General features: G+C 45.3%; 1 protein-coding gene across 3 annotated transcripts in view; it reads right to left on the reverse strand.

The window, feature by feature from the left end:
- Window positions 1-19,112, reverse strand: part of CDHR2 (cadherin related family member 2) — a 497,387-nt gene that overhangs the window by 310,425 nt on the left and 167,850 nt on the right. For all 3 annotated transcript variants that reach the window (XM_069244564.1, XM_069244565.1, XM_069244566.1), the window contains one exon: window positions 18,714-18,777. In XM_069244564.1, the coding sequence (XP_069100665.1) occupies window positions 18,714-18,759 (46 nt within the window). In that variant the 5' untranslated portion in view covers window positions 18,760-18,777. The remainder of the gene's footprint in view (window positions 1-18,713; window positions 18,778-19,112) is intronic.

Genomic DNA, 19,112 nt, shown 5'->3' on the forward strand with positions numbered 1-19,112 from the left:
GCCTGATCCTGCTCTGAGAAACCACCTTCTGGATCCACCTCTGTACTTGATGCCCACGGCCTGAATCCAAGTGGCCCATCAGTCCAGTGAAGGTTCCCCAGTGCTCCGACCCTGAGTCCATTGTGGGTTGACCCCAGCCGGAGTCTAGTATGTTGCAGACATGTTACAGTAGTGTAATAATGGTACCTCCATTTCGTCCTTAACAGGCCAACACGAGCTATTTTTCATTGTTTGCAGCGGTGCTGTGGGGCTGTGAGCTTGTTACAATTTACAACCATTGGTTCAACATCTTCTGGATTACTTGAAACCAGTTTCTGGGAATTACAAACATCTAGTACCAGAGATTGTGGCGATTCATCAGAATCTTCAGTGGTGGCGGTTTCCAACAAATTTCGATAAGGAGACTCCCTATTGCTTCCCCCATCATCTTAAACCTAAATGCAAGTTCCAAGGCTTGAGAAGCAAACCTCGGACTCCTCAAGGTTCAGGGTCTCTTATCCCAAGAAGAAAGCCCAACATTTTCCAACTAGAAGGAGACGGACAAAATGTATGAAACTCTTCTTAATTTTGCCACACATCTTCAGAAACATGTAATGTGCATGAGAATAGGCAACCAGGTTTGTCATTCTTATATCAATTGTCAGGGAAGTCCTCAGAATCTTTTTTTGGCAGCCCTGGGCCAGAAGATATGTCTATGGACAGTCTCCATCTTATGTCAGTTTATCTTCCAGGGTGGTGAATGGGCCTGTCGACTTACTGAGCAGGAATTCTCCTTAGTCAGGTTCAATGAGACCTTTTCCTTTGCTTTTCAGAAGATTGCATCTTGTTTCAGCCGTCCTTGGATCATCCTATTCTCATTAGAAGGCAAAGATCTTCATCTGAGATTTTGCTCACTAAATCCTTCAAACAGGGTGAATAGATGGTCTGTCAATCCCTTGGCCACTAGAGCTTTTTTATCCTTGCCCCTTGTATTTTTTGTGCTTGCATAATAGGACCCTTAAGCAGCAGAAGACTGGCCCATGCTTTCCTTTTGGCTCCACTCTGGCTCCTATGCTAAATATTTGTGTGCAAAAACTCCGGGCCCAAGCTGCTGTTATTTTTATCATGTCTATTTTTAGCATGTCTTCTAATCATCTTAAAATGTTAACCTAGCACTGTGTTGTAAATGTTTATGGTTTTAATTAATTGAAATGAACATACTTTGAACTTTGATGCTTGATCCTCATTCCCTTAATTCCCACAATATAGTCTCTTCGAAAGCTTCAGAAAGGCAGAAAAATTATTTAATTGACTGTACATCAGCTCAGGTGTCCGTGGTTTCCTTGCCTGGTACACCTACCATGCTCTCCTCCTTGGATAGTCCCACTTGATGCATCTCCTGTAATACTTCCGGTTCCTTTCAGCCAACTCTCAGCTGCCTGCATCTGGGGGTTTGGCTATTAAAAGTTCAGCATTCCAGTCATGAGGTTGTTCATTAGTAGTGGTCCAGTACATTTTGCAGTCCAAGAAGCCACAGGCCCTGACAATTTATAGTAGATAATGAGACCATTTTGGGAAATGTTGCAAGGACAAGGGTGGAATTCTTCTACATTATTCATCTTTGATTCTTCATTTTTAGCGAGATGGTGTTCTTTTAGGATTGGCAGTGTCAACCCTGAGGAGCAAGTGAGCCATGATGAAGACCTTCAGATTACAGGGAGTGCAGAATTATTAGGCAAGTTGTATTTTTGAGGATTAATATTATTATTGAACAACAACCATGTTCTCAATGAACCCAAATAACTCATTAATATCAAAGCTGAATATTTTTGGAAGTAGTTTTTAGTTTGTTTTGAGTTTTAGCTATGTTAGGGGGATATCTGTGTGTGCAGGTGACTATTACTGTGCATAATTATTAGGCAACTTAACAAAAAAAAATATATACCCATTTCAATTATTTATAATTACCAGTGAAACCAATATAACATCTCAACATTCACAAATATACATTTCTGACATTCAAAAACAAAACAAAAACAAATCAGTGACCAATATAGCCACCTTTCTTTGCAAGGACACTCAAAAGCCTGCCATCCATGGATTCTGTCAGTGTTTTGATCTGTTCACCATCAACATTGCGTGCAGCAGCAACCACAGCCTCCCACACACTGTTCAGAGAGGTGTACTGTTTTCCCTCCTTGTAAATCTCACATTTCATGATGGACCACAGGTTCTCAATAGGGTTCAGATAAGGTGAACAAGGAGGCCATGTCATTAGATTTCCTTCTTTTATACCCTTTCTTGCCAGCCACGCTGTGAAGTACTTGGACGCGTGTGATGGAGCATTGTCCTGCATGAAAACCATGTTTTTCTTGAAGGATGCAGACTTCTTCCTGTACCACTGCTTGAAGAAGGTGTCTTCCAGGAACTGGCAGTAGGACTGGGAGTTGAGCTTGACTCCATCCTCAACCCGAAAAGGCCCCACAAGCTCATCTTTGATGATACCAGCCCAAACCAGTACTCCACCTCCACCTTGCTGGCGTCTGAGTCGGACTGGAGCTCTCTGCCCTTTACCAATCCAGCCACGGGCCCATCCATCTGGCCCATCAAGACTCACTCTCATTTCATCAGTCCATAAAACCTTAGAAAAATCAGTCTTGAGATATTTCTTGGCCCAGTCTTGACGTTTCAGCTTGTGTGTCTTGTTCAGTGGTGGTCGTCTTTCAGCCTTTCTTACCTTGGCCATGTCTCTGAGTATTGCACACCTTGTGCTTTTGGGCACTCCAGTGATGTTGCAGCTCTCAAATATGGCCAAACTGGTGGCAAGTGGCATCGTGGCAGCTGCACGCTTGACTTTTCTCAGTTCATGGGCAGTTATTTTGCGCCTTGGTTTTTCCACACGCTTCTTGCGACCCTGTTGACTATTTTGAATGAAACGCTTGATTGTTCGATGATCACGCTTCAGAAGCTTTGCAATTTTAAGAGTGCTGCATCCCTCTGCAAGATATCTCACTAATTTTAATTTTTCTGTGCCTCTCAAGTCCTTCTTTTCACCCATTTTGCCAAAGGAAAGGAAGTTGCCTAATAATTATGCACACCTGATATAGGGTGTTGATGTCATTAGACCACACCCCTTCTCATTACAGAGATGCACATCACCTAATATGCTTAATTGGTAGTAGGCTTTCGAGCCTATACAGCTTGGAGTAAGACAACATGCATAAAGAGGATGATGTGGTCAAAATACTCATTTGCCTAATAATTCTGCACTCCCTGTATACATGACGGCTCTATCGATAATTTAGTCTCTATACTTGAAAATCTTCCTTTTGAGACATCCAGTTGTTCACGCTCCAATTCCTTCTTGGGATGTAATGCTTATTGTGCAGGGGCTACAAGAACCCCTTTGAAACTCTTCAAGCTCAAAGTCCTTTTTAGCAAAGGTTCTTTTGTGGGTGGCTATTTGTTTGGGTTGAAGAGTCAGTCAATGGGGGCTTTTATCTGTGAAGAGCTATTTTTTATATTTCTCCCGGTTAGAGTTGTTCCCGAATTCCCCTGTTTTCCATTTTTCTTAAGATCTGGTCTTCCCTTCTTTTTTTCCTGAGCCCTCCTCTGATTTAGAAAAAGGATTCACTCTCAATGTTAGAAAAGCTTTATCTAGTTACTTTGAAAGGTCCTATGATTGCCGTAAAGCATATTTCTTTTTTGTAACCTTTTGTTCCTCTGGATAAGGGGAAACGCTTCTTTCGCAACTTTAAGCAAATTGACTGATTTTGCTATAACTTCATCCTGTCAATCAAAAGGGGTTGGATTGCCGAACTGAGCCCAAGGACTCTCAGCAAGGGGCGTGCCTGAGTTGTGGGCAGCATTTAAGGGTGCTTCCTTACAGGATGTCTGTAATGTTGCCACATGGGCCTCCACTAACACATGTGTGACACAACATCACTTATAGGTGGGCAGAGGGAACTGAACTAAATTTGCAAATCGTGTCTTGAGAGGTGTTGATTCATATCTGTCTCTTCTTTAAAATATGGTATTCTTTTACTTATTAAACCTGTATGGTGTACAGTTTGGAGTTATGTATGATCTGACAACTTTCCTTTGCTTGTGTATAGCTCACTGTGACAGGACAGTGGGTGAGAGGAGAAGATAAGGCAAAGGGGTAATAACCTAGTTACTTATCAGTAATCTTCATTACTCTAAGGTCAAGTCCGAATGGTTCTCACACCACCCTCTTTTACCTTTAACATGGGTTGTTTTCCGAGGGAGGATGACAAACCTGGAAATTCACAGCTGAACTCTTAGAATGCCTCAACCCTTGAAGTTTAATTCTCCAAATGTCTGAGCCTTCGACTGCCTCCACTGGCCCGTAGACATAAGACAAAGACATACTTGTTCAATGTCCCTTGTGATTTCTTTGCTACCAGTAGATTTATATACCTGCCTTCCATGTTTTATAATATGGCAGTGTTTTCATCGTATGGAGTGTTGCTACAACTCCAAGGTGTACACCACTTCGTTGGTTTTTCTGTTCTGGTTGGATTTATGGGATTTCGCTAAAGGCAAATCACTCTGGTGTGGGTGGGGGGCTTGGGACTGTTTGACTTTCTACTGTTTGTATTTGATGCTTGCTTGTACTTTTTATTTCATGACAACTCGTATTACACCTACTGCTCAAATGTCATACCCTTACATCTATTCGCATGGAACCAGGAACACTGGGTGATTGCGCTATTGAGGTCCCCTGTGTCACATGGGACATTAGGGGTCTGAATAACCCTAGAAAAGGGAACCAGGTACATTCTTACTTGAATAGGAACGGCATTAAACTAGCGTTTTGCAGGAGACCCATCTGGCACCACACACTAACTGCACAGTAGCTGCGCAATGAGGCAGAAATTGTTTTTTTCCTATTGCAGGTCCTACTCCAGGGAGGTCTGCATGCTTATTCACAAAAGCCTCCCCTTTGTGTGTTGTGACTCGCTTTCAGATACCGATGGCGATATCTATTGGTATATTACTGTTTGACTGGCACACCAAACCTACTTGTGGGTTGGGTTTATGGGATTTCACCAAAGGCTATCCCCTTTGGTGTGGGTGGAGAGCTAGGGTCTGTTTGACTTTGTACTGTTTGTATTTGATGCCTGCTTGTACCTTTTATTTCATGACAACTCACATTACACCTACTGCTGAAACATCATGCCCTAGAAAAGGGAACCAGGTACTCTCTTACTTGACTAGGCACTGCATTAAACTAGTGTTTTTGCAGGAGAACAATCTGGGACTACGCACTAACTACACATTTGCCGTGCAATGGGGCGGAAATTGTTTTTTTCCTATTACTGTTCCTACTCCAGGGGCGTTTGCACGCTTATTCATAAAAGCCTCCCCTTTGTATGCCGTGACTCGCTTTCAGATCCAGAAGGCGATATCTTTTGATATATCGCTGTTTGGCTGGCATGCCACTCCTACTTGTCAATGTATACGCACCCAACACGGACTCACCTGAGTTTTTTTCATGGCCTGTTCACACACATGGGCCATTTTCAGCCTGATCACATCCTATTTGGGGGCGATTTTAACCTTACCTGTCACCCACATCTTGAGACCCCTGGTTCCATTGTAGCTACCAAGCCATGCTCCATGCAAGCACTGATTACTCTCTTTGACGCTTTCCAACTGACTGATGCCTGACATACCTACAATCTTTCTACTACCAGCTATACCTTCGACTCTAGTTCTCACAGCATCTGGCCTCACATTGACCACTGGTATCTGTGCCCTGCCACGTTCCTCTGGCTCACAGACATTACCCATCTCCCATGTAAAGTATCCAACCACTCCTCAGTGGTGGCTACACTGTGAGTCCCTTGCCAGACCCTGCTGCTTCGCACATAGCTCTTCCCTGCAAACATGCTGCATGACACGGTGTTCCATGTTGAGATCTGAGACACAATAACCGAGTATTTTACACTCAATGCAGGTACTTTGCACTAGCAGGCAACACTCTGGGAAGACTTCAAGTCATATACCAGTGGGATATGTGTGGCCAAACATGCCAGAGTGCTTTGTTCCATCAGAGAACACATGGCAAAGATTGAAAAGAAACTCCAAGATATAAATAGTCAAGCTATGTCTTCCTCACCACTGCTATCTTCCCACACAAGAGCATTCCTATTATGGAAATTCCAGGAACTTGCTGATTGCGAGGATGTATACCTAAAAAAATATGCCAAGGCGTGCCAATATGGGGAGAGGACTGATTGTACACTTACCGAGTTACTGCACCCTTCCTATCAAGCCTCTTATGTCACCACTTTGCAGCAGGAAGACAGCAAGATGGCCATAGATACTTCCACCATACTGTCAACATTCACCACGCATTATAAATCCCTATACACGTCATGCCCCACCGCCACTGCTGACGCGCTTGCGGGATACCTAGCTGAGATTGCGATGGTGTGGTTTGACAATGACCATCAACAATTTTTATCCTCTCCCATTACCTGCGAAGAGGTATCTCGGGCCATCGATGCCCTCAAATGGCTCTGAAGCCCCTGAACTGAATGGCTTTACGGGTGATATCTTTAAAGCATAAAGGATATCCTGGTTCTACACCTACTGGAGGTCTCCTCTTTCTTTGTGGGCCTCTGCTAGCCTCACTTTATGCAGATGATGTACTGTTATTTGTCTGGGACTCAGCTATCAACCTCTCCCCGCTGATTGAGGAAGTGATTCGCTTCTGAGTTTTTTCTGGTTTGACAATAATTGGAGCAAATCAAAGCTTTTTCAACTCACTGTGGCTACAGCCCTGTGTGCATTCGAATATCCTTTAATCTGGTTAAAGAATCCACCAAATATCTTGGCATACATCTACACTGAGGCAGTGCTGAAGTGATCTGGTGCAATTATCACCCGGTATTTGAGAAGCTATCCGCCCAGGTTGAGCAATGGATTGCCTTGCCCCTGTCGTTAGCTTGACGAGAAGCCATAATTAAAATGGTGGGCCTCCCTCAATTTCTATACTTGTTTTTAAATATTCCTATCACCCGTACTAAGCATTGTTTGACACTCTGCGCAGATTGCTTACAAGCCTGATCTGGGTGGGTCACTGACCTTGTATACGCTGGAGCACGTTGATGCTCCTGTTTGAATGTGGTGGCTTTGGAGTTCCAGACCTCTACCTCCACTATTTAGTTGGCCAGGAAAATTTTGCATACTTTTGGTATCACCTAGACATTAGAATTCAATATCTTAAGCCGGAGCAGTCACAGGCCTCTCCCACACCCCTCCCTACCGTATTGCCTCAGGGCTTACCTAGATATCTGGCAGAAATCCAGACACTTCCCACAGTTTGCTAGGCCTGGACCAAGCGGCTCAGCTATTTGAGCTATGATACTTACTATTCACCACATATCCCCCTTTCCAATAACCTGACGCTACCACTCACTTGTGCGCGATTGACTCAACGAACAATCAAGACCAATCAGGTGCACACCATCAGCGACATATTTGTTGACTCCAAGCTGCGCTCCGTCTCTAATATGATGGATGGGTGCAGCACCTCTCATATGGACCGCTTTGTACTGCGTCAGTTACACAGTTCACTGCGCGCTACCCTGCCCACATACCCTGAAGAACCGAGACTGTTCCCTCCGCTTTCCTAAATTGTCACTGCTCGTGATTATGCCCACTTAATATCTCGATTGTACCACACTTCCGTCCAACTGAGATCTGGTAGGGCGGAGAATTCAAGAGCAGCCTGGTTGAGAGATTTGGGATATAACCTCCCCGTTAAAACGTGGTATTACTACTGTGCATAAACCAAGCTGATATTCAATATTCACCACCACAAGCTAATGCATTACAAATATCTACATCGTGCATACATCACCCCCGCGCCCCTGCTAAAGTAGACTCAACTAGATCTCATGGCTGCCCCAAATGTGCTGCAAAACATGCTGCTTTCTTAACTTGGCCTGGAACTGTGCTATTATTTCTGCATTCTCGGAGGCTGTTTACTCTTGCATGACAGAGCAGAAACTTACACCTGATCCACTGCAGGCCCTGTTGGGGTTTGTTAAACTACTGTCATGGGTATACGACGATTCACTGCTCTAGTGTTACTGTCGACCGAGCGGAAGATTGCACTGCATTTGGGGAGTAGTCAATGCCCTACAGTGGCGGTCTGGCTGTGGGACCTGACTTGCTGCGATACTACTAGCGAGCTCTATGCCTCCCTGCAACAACCATCTTCACATCCTAAAGATATATGGCAGCCGCTCGGAACCTATCTCCTATCACAAGCTCCCGCACATATAAGTGATAATGGTGAGGCATCTTTATCATTACTGACTTTGACCCAGTCCCTTGGTACCTGTTCGTGCCCTTTGCTGTATCCCTTATCCTACACTCTGCTCTGTTTTTTCGCTCCATTGTTATCCTTGTATCTATGACTGGATTGTCGTGATCATGCTTATGTTTTTTTTTTTCATTGACTATTTTTGTTGTTGAAATCATGAAAACTTTAAATAAAAATGTAAAAAAACCGCTGACTAGATTACTTTTTTTTTCTCAATCCCCTTCAGTACCAGAAGACAGTGGTTTATACAAGTCTGTCAGGGGAGTAGTACCCTGTGTTAAGTAAATACAGATCACCGGTTAATTGGATGCAGTGGTTTAAAAAATAAGGCATGTAGTGAAGGTGAGGGAGTGCAGGCCAACACATGCTAACATCACTGGCTTTCTCAGTGATTGAAGAGCATTAAAAAAGGTATGAATACTGTGATCCTGAGTGCAATAGGGATGTGGTCAGGGTGGAGGCAGAATCAAAGGTGTAGCTAAAAAGAACAAAATAGTCTGTGACTATGTTTTGATCATTCACCACCAGTTATCTCCATACAAAATACAGCACACCTTAACTGAAAAGTAAATGCAAGTTTAAAAACACCAGTGGGAAATACTCTATTTAGTGTTATGAAACCTCTATTGGTTAATGAGATCACTGCAGATGTATGCATGTGCAACCAGAAGCCCATTAAACTGAATTATGTTTGGTTCAGCAAGAAATAGTGACTTGTGTATTTTTAGTGCTATGAGGTCCCTGCCCATCACAGAAAGCACTGTGAATGTGTAAATTATTATTTTAAATTTGTATTACACACAGTATAAGATTGGCTGCCACAAAATGTGGACATAAAATTAGGCTAAAATTAAAAAAGTGTTTTCAAGGTGTACATTTTAGTAATATAGAGAATGCACCTAGTGCAAACAGTTTTACAATAGTGACTCATTTTGGGGCCTGAGTTCCGGTACCTATGTGTCCTGGCCATGCTTGTTCCTTCCCCATATGTCGACCTGCAGGTCACCGGTACATCAACCCCATGGGGCCCTTCTGCACCCTGCCTCCATCATCTTTTACATGGCGGTGCACACCGGCATGTAAAAGCTGGCAGAGAGGGGGCTCATAATCCCCAGGGCAGCGCTGCATGCAGCACTGCCCTGGCGGATTAGGATGGACAGTCCTTCCAGTGGAGGGAAACTGGTGGTGCTGGTGGTCTGACGTGGCAGTCTGAATGCCGCCAAAGCGGTCACACCACTGCTTTGGCGGCGGTCAGATGTCCACCGCTGCCTTGGAGGTCTGTAGGCCGCCAGAGTTGTAACGACAGCCTAAATGTCTGACCTTGCATCAGAGGTCAAATCAATCCAACAGGACATGTCGACGATCTGGACACCGGGCTGGATGCTGTGGAAGCCAACTACAAACACCTCTCTATTTGCGGATGAGGCATCTGGTTTTTGTGACGGAAAGTGACAGATTTGGAAGACAGAGCGAAACTTGGTAACTTACCGACCTATGGATTCTGGAGGGTTACAAGAATGGGACATGAACTCCTCCTACCTTACACCTATTCTCCCAGACCTCCTTTACTTAAGCCTTCCGGAGCCCCTTGAATTCCAGTGGGCACACCAAATCCACCCGCTGTGCCTCCGATACAAATATCCCCGCTCTATCATCGCTTGCACACAATGCCATCAACCCGACCCTACAGGCAACTAGAAAGGTGACGGAACCCCTCCTTCTTGGTGACAATAGGGTCTCATTTGCTGCGGATTACTCGGTGGCAACAAATGCTCTGTGAAGGAGGTACTTGGCATTCCACCCTTAGATGCGCCACAGAGTTCTATAATATGGCCTGTTCAATTTAGCAAGAGTAAAGGTGTCTTTCGAAGGACGCACTCAGGAATTTGCAAATCCCAGCAAACTGGAAACATTCTTCGACTTTCTTGAGGACTCCCCCATTGATACAGCCTCGCCGACCCCTAGAGATAACGCCAATAGAGATATTTCACCCACATCCTGGAAGCCTTCTCGACCTCACCTGGACATCTGCGGGGTGGTGGAAACTCCAGAAAGGAATAGAACCAAGTGGAGCTCCAAGCTAGGTAGTGGGTGGGCTTCACAACAAAAGAGATAGAGAGAAGTCACTTTCCCCGCCGAAACACCCAGATAGAGCAGACGGATAGACTGTAACGACCTGATTATATCCTTTTGATCTGTGTCTTCTATTTGCCTCTCTAGCTGAAGGGTTTGTTTCATGTTTGTTTAAGGTTGTTTGAACAGGATATAAGGATGGTTGAGTTCTTCTCCTAATTCCCTCTACCGGCCCTAATACCCCCTGAGAGGCTACCTTTTTTCTGATTCAGACCGCATAATTTGCTACTGGCCCCGCCTGCTCCTTGCAGGCCTCCTGCTTCTATACCTTGGGGAATGGGAAACTCCCCCACCTCACCACCAAGGATTAAGTGTCACGGAGAGCACCACTTAATTCCCTGGCAGGTCCTTTTCCTTTTACCCCTCATCCGAATCCGCCTATGCCTGCCACTGCTATATCGCACCCTAACCCTGGACACCGAGGGCCGGGTACTATAACCTGCCACCGCGGCCCTCCTCTTTATTCTCACCCATTTCTCTTCTCTTCCTGTGAACAACTCCAAGAGATACCCTTGTTGCACCTGCAAATGGCTTTTGGGGCAGGCAGCAGCCTGGCCCACATGGCACAGGTTCAAGCATGAGACCAAAGGTAGTTAGTGTTCCCCTTTCTGTCACCCAAAGTTAGCTTTTTACCTTCCCTCAACCAATACCTTACCCTTTCCCAGCCCATGCTTACACCCGGGCCTCACCAACCCTCCTGAAATACGTTCTAGGTTGCTACTTCATCTCTACAGAGCCCCTCATCTCACTCCCAAGGATGGATTTGGGAATTTTCACACCTTTCAAGATAGTGTTCTTAAATGTTAATGGCCTGGCTCATTATGTCAAGAGTAAGAGAATCCTACATTACCTACACACCAAACGAACGGGCATAGCACTGCTGCAGGAGATTCACCTCTTCCCAGTAGTTTAATAAGATGAAGTACAATAAATGGACAGAGTCGACAGCACTATCAGGATTGCTGATGACGCAGGGCAGTCTTCCACTGCAGTGGGCTCCTTCAACAAGTACGCAGTAGCGATACTGATACGGCAGACACTGGCTTGCCGGGTCATATGGATGTGGATGGACATGGAGGGCAGGTGTGTTTTTGTGAATTTACAAATCCTACAATGCTCCGTGATAGCGGAGTCAATTTATGCCCCCTTTGAAGATAAAACACACTTTCTGGCACCTCTCCCATGGTTCCTACAATAGTTTGAAGGACACCAACCCTACTAGGGGATGCTTGGAACCTAGCCCCACACCCGACCCTAGGCCAGACTGGCCAAATAGACACCCAACATGGCCGGGAGAGAGCACTGCTCCGCAATCTCCTCAGCAACAATGTTTTTTATGATGTGTGGTGTCTGCTCCATCCATCTGAGAGGGACTACGCCTCCCTCTCTTGCCCTCATGGGACTCAGTCCTGCAGTGATTACTTCTTATTATAGGGGACCCTGCTTCCACTGGTGACAAGGTGTGACATCTTGGAATGGGTTATAACCGACCACAATCTGACTTGAGTAAGACCTGGGGATCACCTCCCCAATCTATTGGAGGAAGAGGGGGTTCATATACTGAAGCCCAAAGAACAAAGAACAACTCTGCCAACATAGACAACAAGAAGTATGTAGGTTTCCACAGGGTCTTATGGGAAGCCTGCAAGGTGACATTGGGGGGACAACTAATGCGGGGTTCGACAATAGCTAAGCACAAAACCCGCTCAGATCTCACATCTCTGGAGGCCAAAGTGCGCACCCTAACAACCTATACTGCAAATCCTATGCAGGCCCGAAGGGCCCGATAGGATTGGGCAAAGATCCATCTGAACTCTTTCTTCACTGCAGCAGCCAAGAAGGCACAGGTTATGCTAGAATGATGCCGTTATGAGCACAAGAATTGAGTGGTCCTCGAGGGGGTGTTTACAGAGGAGGAGGTGGCTGACGCAATATTTGGGCTATCTACCTGTAAATCCCCTAGAGAGGATGGGTTCCCTGGTGAGTTTTATAAAACCAGCAGCACAATTATCACGCCCATCGTCACCAGGGCTTTTAATGAGGCAGTAGAAAACAAATCGTTGAGGCCATATCTAAAAAGGCAGCCATCACCCACCTCACTAAGGAATAGGGATACCCTCAACTGTGCTAATTGTCACCTGATTTCACTCATTAATGTCAACCTTATAATGATGGCCAAATCCTGGGGGTCCGTTTGGGAAGGGTGATCCCAAAGCTGATTCATGATTCCCGAGTGGGCTTCATACTGGGTTGTTGCTCTCACAAATATCTGCGGATGTTAGCATACCTACTATAATTCCACAGGGATGCTGGCTCTATTGACTGGATCAAATGGTGGTACCTCGTCCACATCATGTCCCGCATGGGCCTAAGAGATACCTTCATCCGGAAAGTCCGTCTCCTCTATGACTTTCCCTCTGAGGTAGTGTCCTGCAGTGGATTTCTAGCTGAATTTTTCAGAGTAGAATGCAGGACTCTCCTGTGGTGCCACCTTTCTCTGCACCTCTTCCTCCTGGTGATTGAACCACTTTTGGCTGCAATTCGCAGGTCACAGGAGGTACACAGGAGGTAAACTGGAGAGGTCAAATTCAAGCTCTATGCAGACTACGTCCTTCTCCTCTTGTCCTAGCCACAATCCTCGATAACAGCAGTCATGTTTATTATCAATGACTTCCCACTGTTATCAGGCTATAAGATTAACTAGTAAGAGTAAAGCCCTTCCAATGAGAAGAACTGTTAGAGCAAATATTTTGCTAAATACAATAGAGGCACAGAAGTTAGCACTAGGCGACTTTAGATTTGCATTTAAAAGCCTCAAAGAGATGAATTAACATGTAAGGAAAGATTACTTCACACTTACCCTGAGAACATCTGGAGATGTTACATACCTACTGGGCGTTCTAAATTTCATTGGACATTTGTCATTTTACAACATATGGTTCTACACAGTGGACCAATCAAATTACAATGGACATTTCTAGTTAGGCAGAGGCTTCTGAAACTTTTAGTCAGTTCCTTTGTTCGCCCTCTCTCTGAATGCATCTGCTAAGTCTCCACTTGATGCTTCTATTGTTAAGTTCTTCATGTATTTACTAAATTTCCCCTTTGAATATAATTGTTAATTTGCCCCATACCCGTTCCTGATGTGCAGCCGGTATTCTGCATTTTCCTGATGATGTACCTGCCGGATTTGATATATTTTGCTGTGGTTTCTGATTCAAATTGCTGTTTGCTGGGAGAGGTATAAAACTGCAATGTTAATTTTTTCCCTTGCTTTATTTTAATTAGTATTAACCTGCAGGCATATGTTATTATTTTATTAGTTAGTTTAATCTAACCTGAGATAGATGATTTTTCCAAATTATGTTTGTCTTCTTTGTCTTTTAGTTTTTGTCCACATGTGTTAGTGCGTTCCCACACATGCTTTTCCTAATTTGCTAAAGTAGTACGGAATAAACCATCCTTTTCCAGTTGATTATTTGATTTTTTTAAATCATCCTCCAAATATTGATAAGTTTACATTTTTAAACCATCCTCTTAAATTTGATGTAGTGATTGTTGTTAATAAAACATCCTCTTAAATTGACATGTTGAGTTAGATAAGCATCCTCATAAAATGTATACCTTCGAATTTTGAATTTCATTGTTAATCGGTCACCATCTAATGATTTGAAGACAGATCCCGTTGCACTAACACTATCATTGTTTGTTTGTGCGATTTTGTTGGAATGTTTAATGGTTTTAATGTTGAGGAGATTAAATTTGTTTCACAGATTTGGTCAGCATATGTTTTTCATTTATTGTATACCTTAGTTTTACGCACTATTTACATGACTTTGGCTTGGTGGTTGTAATAAAGCTTTGACATTTTCATTGACTGGAGTTTTGTTTCCATGGCTAAGTTGGTTATGGTGTTTAAATTTGTTTTTCTGCTGATTGAGATTTGGTTGAATGTGTTTTGTCTTACTACACTTTTCACTGGGTCAAAAGATCTCTTCAACCTCAGATGTCAGTGTTTCCGAATCCTGACCCGGAGGAGGAAACATGCTCACAAAATCACTGTGTGCATGTATGGCTATCAGATGACCTGGGTGCCGGGTGGGCTCTGCTATATAGGCATCCAAACATGCCATATTGGCAGTGCTGGACCCTATGTCACACCTACTGGTGCATCCTAGAGACATAGAGAATTACTTTGGGGCCTACTATTCAGCCCTATAGTCACCAGAGCTTAGCACCAACCGCTAACTAGATTGAGCATTTCCCAGCCACTCTGGGTCTTCTGACCTTGAATGACGAGAGTTGAGTGGTCCTCGAGGGGACGTTTACACAAGAGGAGGGGGCTGACCGGATATTAGGGCTCCCTACCTGTAAATCCGCCAAGGATGACAGGTTCACTGGTGAGTTTTGTGAAGCTAGGAGCGCTATTCTAATACCCCACCTCACCAGGGCTTTTAATGAGGCAGTGGAACCAAATTGTTGGGGTCCATATCTAACGCTGCAGTCATTATTCTCCTAAGGACAATAGTGATCCCCTTGACTATGCTAGCTATCACTCATCAATGTCGACCTTAAACTGATGGCCAAGATCCTGGCAGTCTGGTTGGGAATGGTGATCCACAGATGATTCATGACTCTCAAGTGAGCTTCATACAGGACCACAGCTCTCATAATCATCTCCAGATGTTAGTACACCTACTATGGCACATCAAGGATGATCCCGCAAGATTCTGGATCTCTTGTTGGACATTGAAAAGGCATTCGAGTGGAGCAAATGGCCGTACCTCTTCCACGCAATGTCCCACATGGATCTGGGAGATGACTTAATCGTTAAAGACAGTTTCCTCTATGACTCCCTATAAGCTGCATTGTCCTGCAGTGGATTTCTATCCAAAGTGCTCTGGGTGGGCCATGGGACATGCCAGGCAAGCCCCCTTTTCCCGCACCTCTTCCTCCTAGTGATTGAACCACTTTTGGCCGTGGTTTGCGCGTCACAGGAGGTCCATGAGATTACTACTATAGCTTGAAAGGTAAAAATCATGTTTTATGTAGACGAAATCCTACTCCTCTTGTGCCAGCCGCAATCCTCAATAGCAACAGTTATGTCTATTATTGATGTCTTTTTACAATTATAGGATTATAAGAGCAACTGGTCAAAGAGTGAAGCCCTTCCAATGAGAAGAACCACCACCCCACGTGTAACTACACTATCCCGAGTGCGCTCTGCTATCTAGGCATCCAGATTAATAGGGGCCTTGCACATATATTGGAGGAGAACACCCCCTAATGGAGCGCACTCATCAGAGTTTTCTGAAATGGTCTCACCTTAATATATCCCTGTGGGGGAAAGTACAAGCAATGAAGATGACTATGCCCCCCACGCTTCCACTATACCTTTAGCACGCTACCTCTTTAGGTTCCCAAAACCCTATTGGAATTCATCGAATCTGACATAACGCCCTGCTTCCGGAGCAGACGCAAGCTGCGCATTCAAGCCTTCCAACTCTGGGCAGATAAGACGGCTAGTGGCCTTAGGCTCTCCCACTTCATCTCTTACACCCTCGTCTTCTACCTTTCCCAGGTCGCAGCTCATCTTCAGTTTGAAAGAGAGACCTCGTTCTGGGCTCACTTTAAATGCTGCCTCCTTTCACTGGGGACAACGCTCCTTCCTCCGTATCTTTCACTGATGGATCCAAGAGTGAGCCTGAACCTTATATTGGCAGTGATGGAGAAGGCCTGGTGGGAGGCACACCAGCTTTTTCGAAGGTCCCTCTCTGGCACAACTCTGCCCTCCGTGTTGGGGGATGCCTTCTTCATTGGACGACTTGGAAAAAGAGTGGCAGACAATGGCTTGACTATGTTCTTATAGGAGGTGAACTTAAACCATTTGACCAACTACAATTTGGACTTCGCCTGGAGGAACTCTGATGTTACAGTCAACTGTGCCACTGTCTCAGAGTGTTGCATAGCCCACTTCCACCGCAGTTACCCATACCTTCGGGTCTTTGGTCGTTACAAGGACTTAGGACCTGATTTTAACCTTGGCGGACGGCGGAGGCCGTCCGCCAAGGTTCCGCCGCCAAATGACCGCACCGCGGTCACAAGACCGCGGCGGCCATTCTAACATTCCTCTGGGCCGGCGGGCGCTCTCAAAAAGAGCGCCCGCCGGCCCAGAGGAAATGCCCCTGCAACGAGGACGCCGGCTCAGAATTGAGCCGGCGTAGTTGCAGGGGTGCGACGGGTGCAGTTTGCACCCGTCGCGTATTTCAGTGTCTGCATGGCAGACACTGAAATACTTTGCGGGGCCCTCTTACGGGAGCCCCTGCCGTGCCCATGCCATTGGCATGGGCACGGCAGGGGCCCCCAGGGGCCCCGCGGCACCCCCTACCGCCATCCTGTTCATGGCGGGAAACCCGCCATGAACAGGATGGCGGTAGGGGCTGTCAGAATCCTCATGGCGGCGGAGCACGCTCCGCCGCCATGAAGGATTCCCCCGAGCAGCGGTAAGTCGGCGGGAGCCCGCCGACTTGCCGCTTCTGACCGCGGCTGAACCGCCGCGGTCAGAATGCTCGTGGGAGCACAGCCAGCCTGTTGGCGGTGCTCCCGTGGTCGGTGGCCCTGGCGGCCACCGGCCGCCAGGGTCAGAATGACCCCCTTAGTGTCTGGCCTCTAAACAATCCTTCTCAAAGAGCAGCACTCCCTCCCCTCCCTCTCGGTTACCAGACTCCATTGGCAGCCCCAACTGGGAAAAGCATACTCCCCGAGACTTGTCATCATTTCTCTTAGATTGTGATAGGATGCTAAGGGAATCCAGGATGAAGTTCTTGTATTTTAAAATTCTGCACAATTAGTATTAGACCCCTTGACGACTCCATCGGGTGTACCTGCTGCCCTATGACAAGTGCTGGCGAAGTGAGTCCAATGTAACCTGCATCACTTTTTGTGGACCTGCCCGACTATTGCCCCTTACTGGGCACTCGTTTGGGACAACTTACGGAAGCATAATGCCCAGTAGATTACCCCCTCACCAATCCTAACCCTCCTCCATGACTTCTCAGGTCTTCCCAACATGACCTCCCATGACCATAGATGGCTCACCACTTCACTCGCTACAGCTAAACTCTGCATACTTTGCCACAGGCAACAGCCCTACCAGGAAAAATTTCTCCTTGAAGTGCATAGCTGCTAACTAGAAAATTACCAATAAACTGAACGACCAATCCCATACTTTTGAAACAATTTGGGGCCTCTTTATGATAAAAATGGCTGCATTCCCCACACAAAACCCCCATAGTGTAAGACTCAGTGTGCTAGGCCAGGGACCATGGCCCGTAACAACACAAACACAGGGAGGCATGGTTGATGTCTGCTGGCTCGTGTTCCATTTCCGATGCTCCTACTTCACCATACCACCATGCCCTACCACCTTACCAACCTTCACACCCCCTTTGTTAGCTTCTCCCACTCCTGCAATGCTCCTTTCATTTACCCTGGGGGTGCAAGATACAGAACTGGGATCCCCCCCATGTAAGGGTATGGACACTGTAAACTGCAGCAGCTCGGATACTGCTTTCTGGAACAGAAACGCTCTGATGCTTGGACTTTCTACCACCGTTTCATGGCCCTACAGAGCTGACATGTTCCTTACCTCTGTACACCCTCTGCAATGTAAGCCTTTTGAGGCACTCCTATGTATCTGCAAGCACGTAATTGTTGAAATCCCAATAAATAAATGATGCAAAAAAAAGCGAATGTCTTTGCTAACTTTTTAGAGGCGCCTACTTTCACTGATGTTTTATGGCTCAACTTTGAACTGATTTCAACTAATTGGCTTTGTCAACTCTACATAACGTTGTGATAACTAAACTACAAACAATACAACAGCTGTAGTAACCAAGTCCATAAAATGTCAATGATAGTACAAAGTGCCATTTAACTCCTACAAATGCCAGCTTACTCATTACTATATGAAATTTGTGCAAAAACGTGCATAACATTTTGACAAACACCATAACAAGCAATAACCAATGTGCATGGCTACATTTCAAACATTCAGCTCACGTCGAGTAGCGTGCTATCTATCAGTAAAGAAGTTCACCTTCCCATCAGCTATAATAAGCACACCATGAATACACATACCCATTCCTGCGTCCACAAACTAAATCCATGTAACCCTGAGAGAGGTGATTTACTGAGGCATGCAGCTCAGCAGGCTTGGAGAGCAGTCTCAAGTACTTACCTGCCATCAAGAAGAAAGCAAACACAGCAAACTGGAAGCCCCTCATTCTGCTGTGGCATTAGCTCTGCAAAGAAGAGGAGACCATGTTAGGTGGTGGAATTTTTGGACTACATTTAAGTTCCTCTTATTTTAAGTTAACTTTAAGTAATAGTTATTTCCTGAAGTCCATCGCCCCACACAGTCTAAGGTACAAACCATGGCCCCTGGCATTCAAAGAGGTCTAGCTTGATATTGTGGTAAAGTTGAAATAATAATTATGACTCAACTGCTCCTAATGTTCTACTTTTTTCAATGAGCCAGCATACTATCTACTCCATAAAGCTGCTCTGTAATATATCATCGCTAAAACATCTGCTAGTAATGAATATTTGGACCCTTGGGAAAGTTGGTAAAATATGC

Source organism: Pleurodeles waltl, chromosome 7 (genome assembly GCF_031143425.1).
Source record: "Pleurodeles waltl isolate 20211129_DDA chromosome 7, aPleWal1.hap1.20221129, whole genome shotgun sequence".
NCBI lineage: Eukaryota > Metazoa > Chordata > Amphibia > Caudata > Salamandridae > Pleurodeles > Pleurodeles waltl.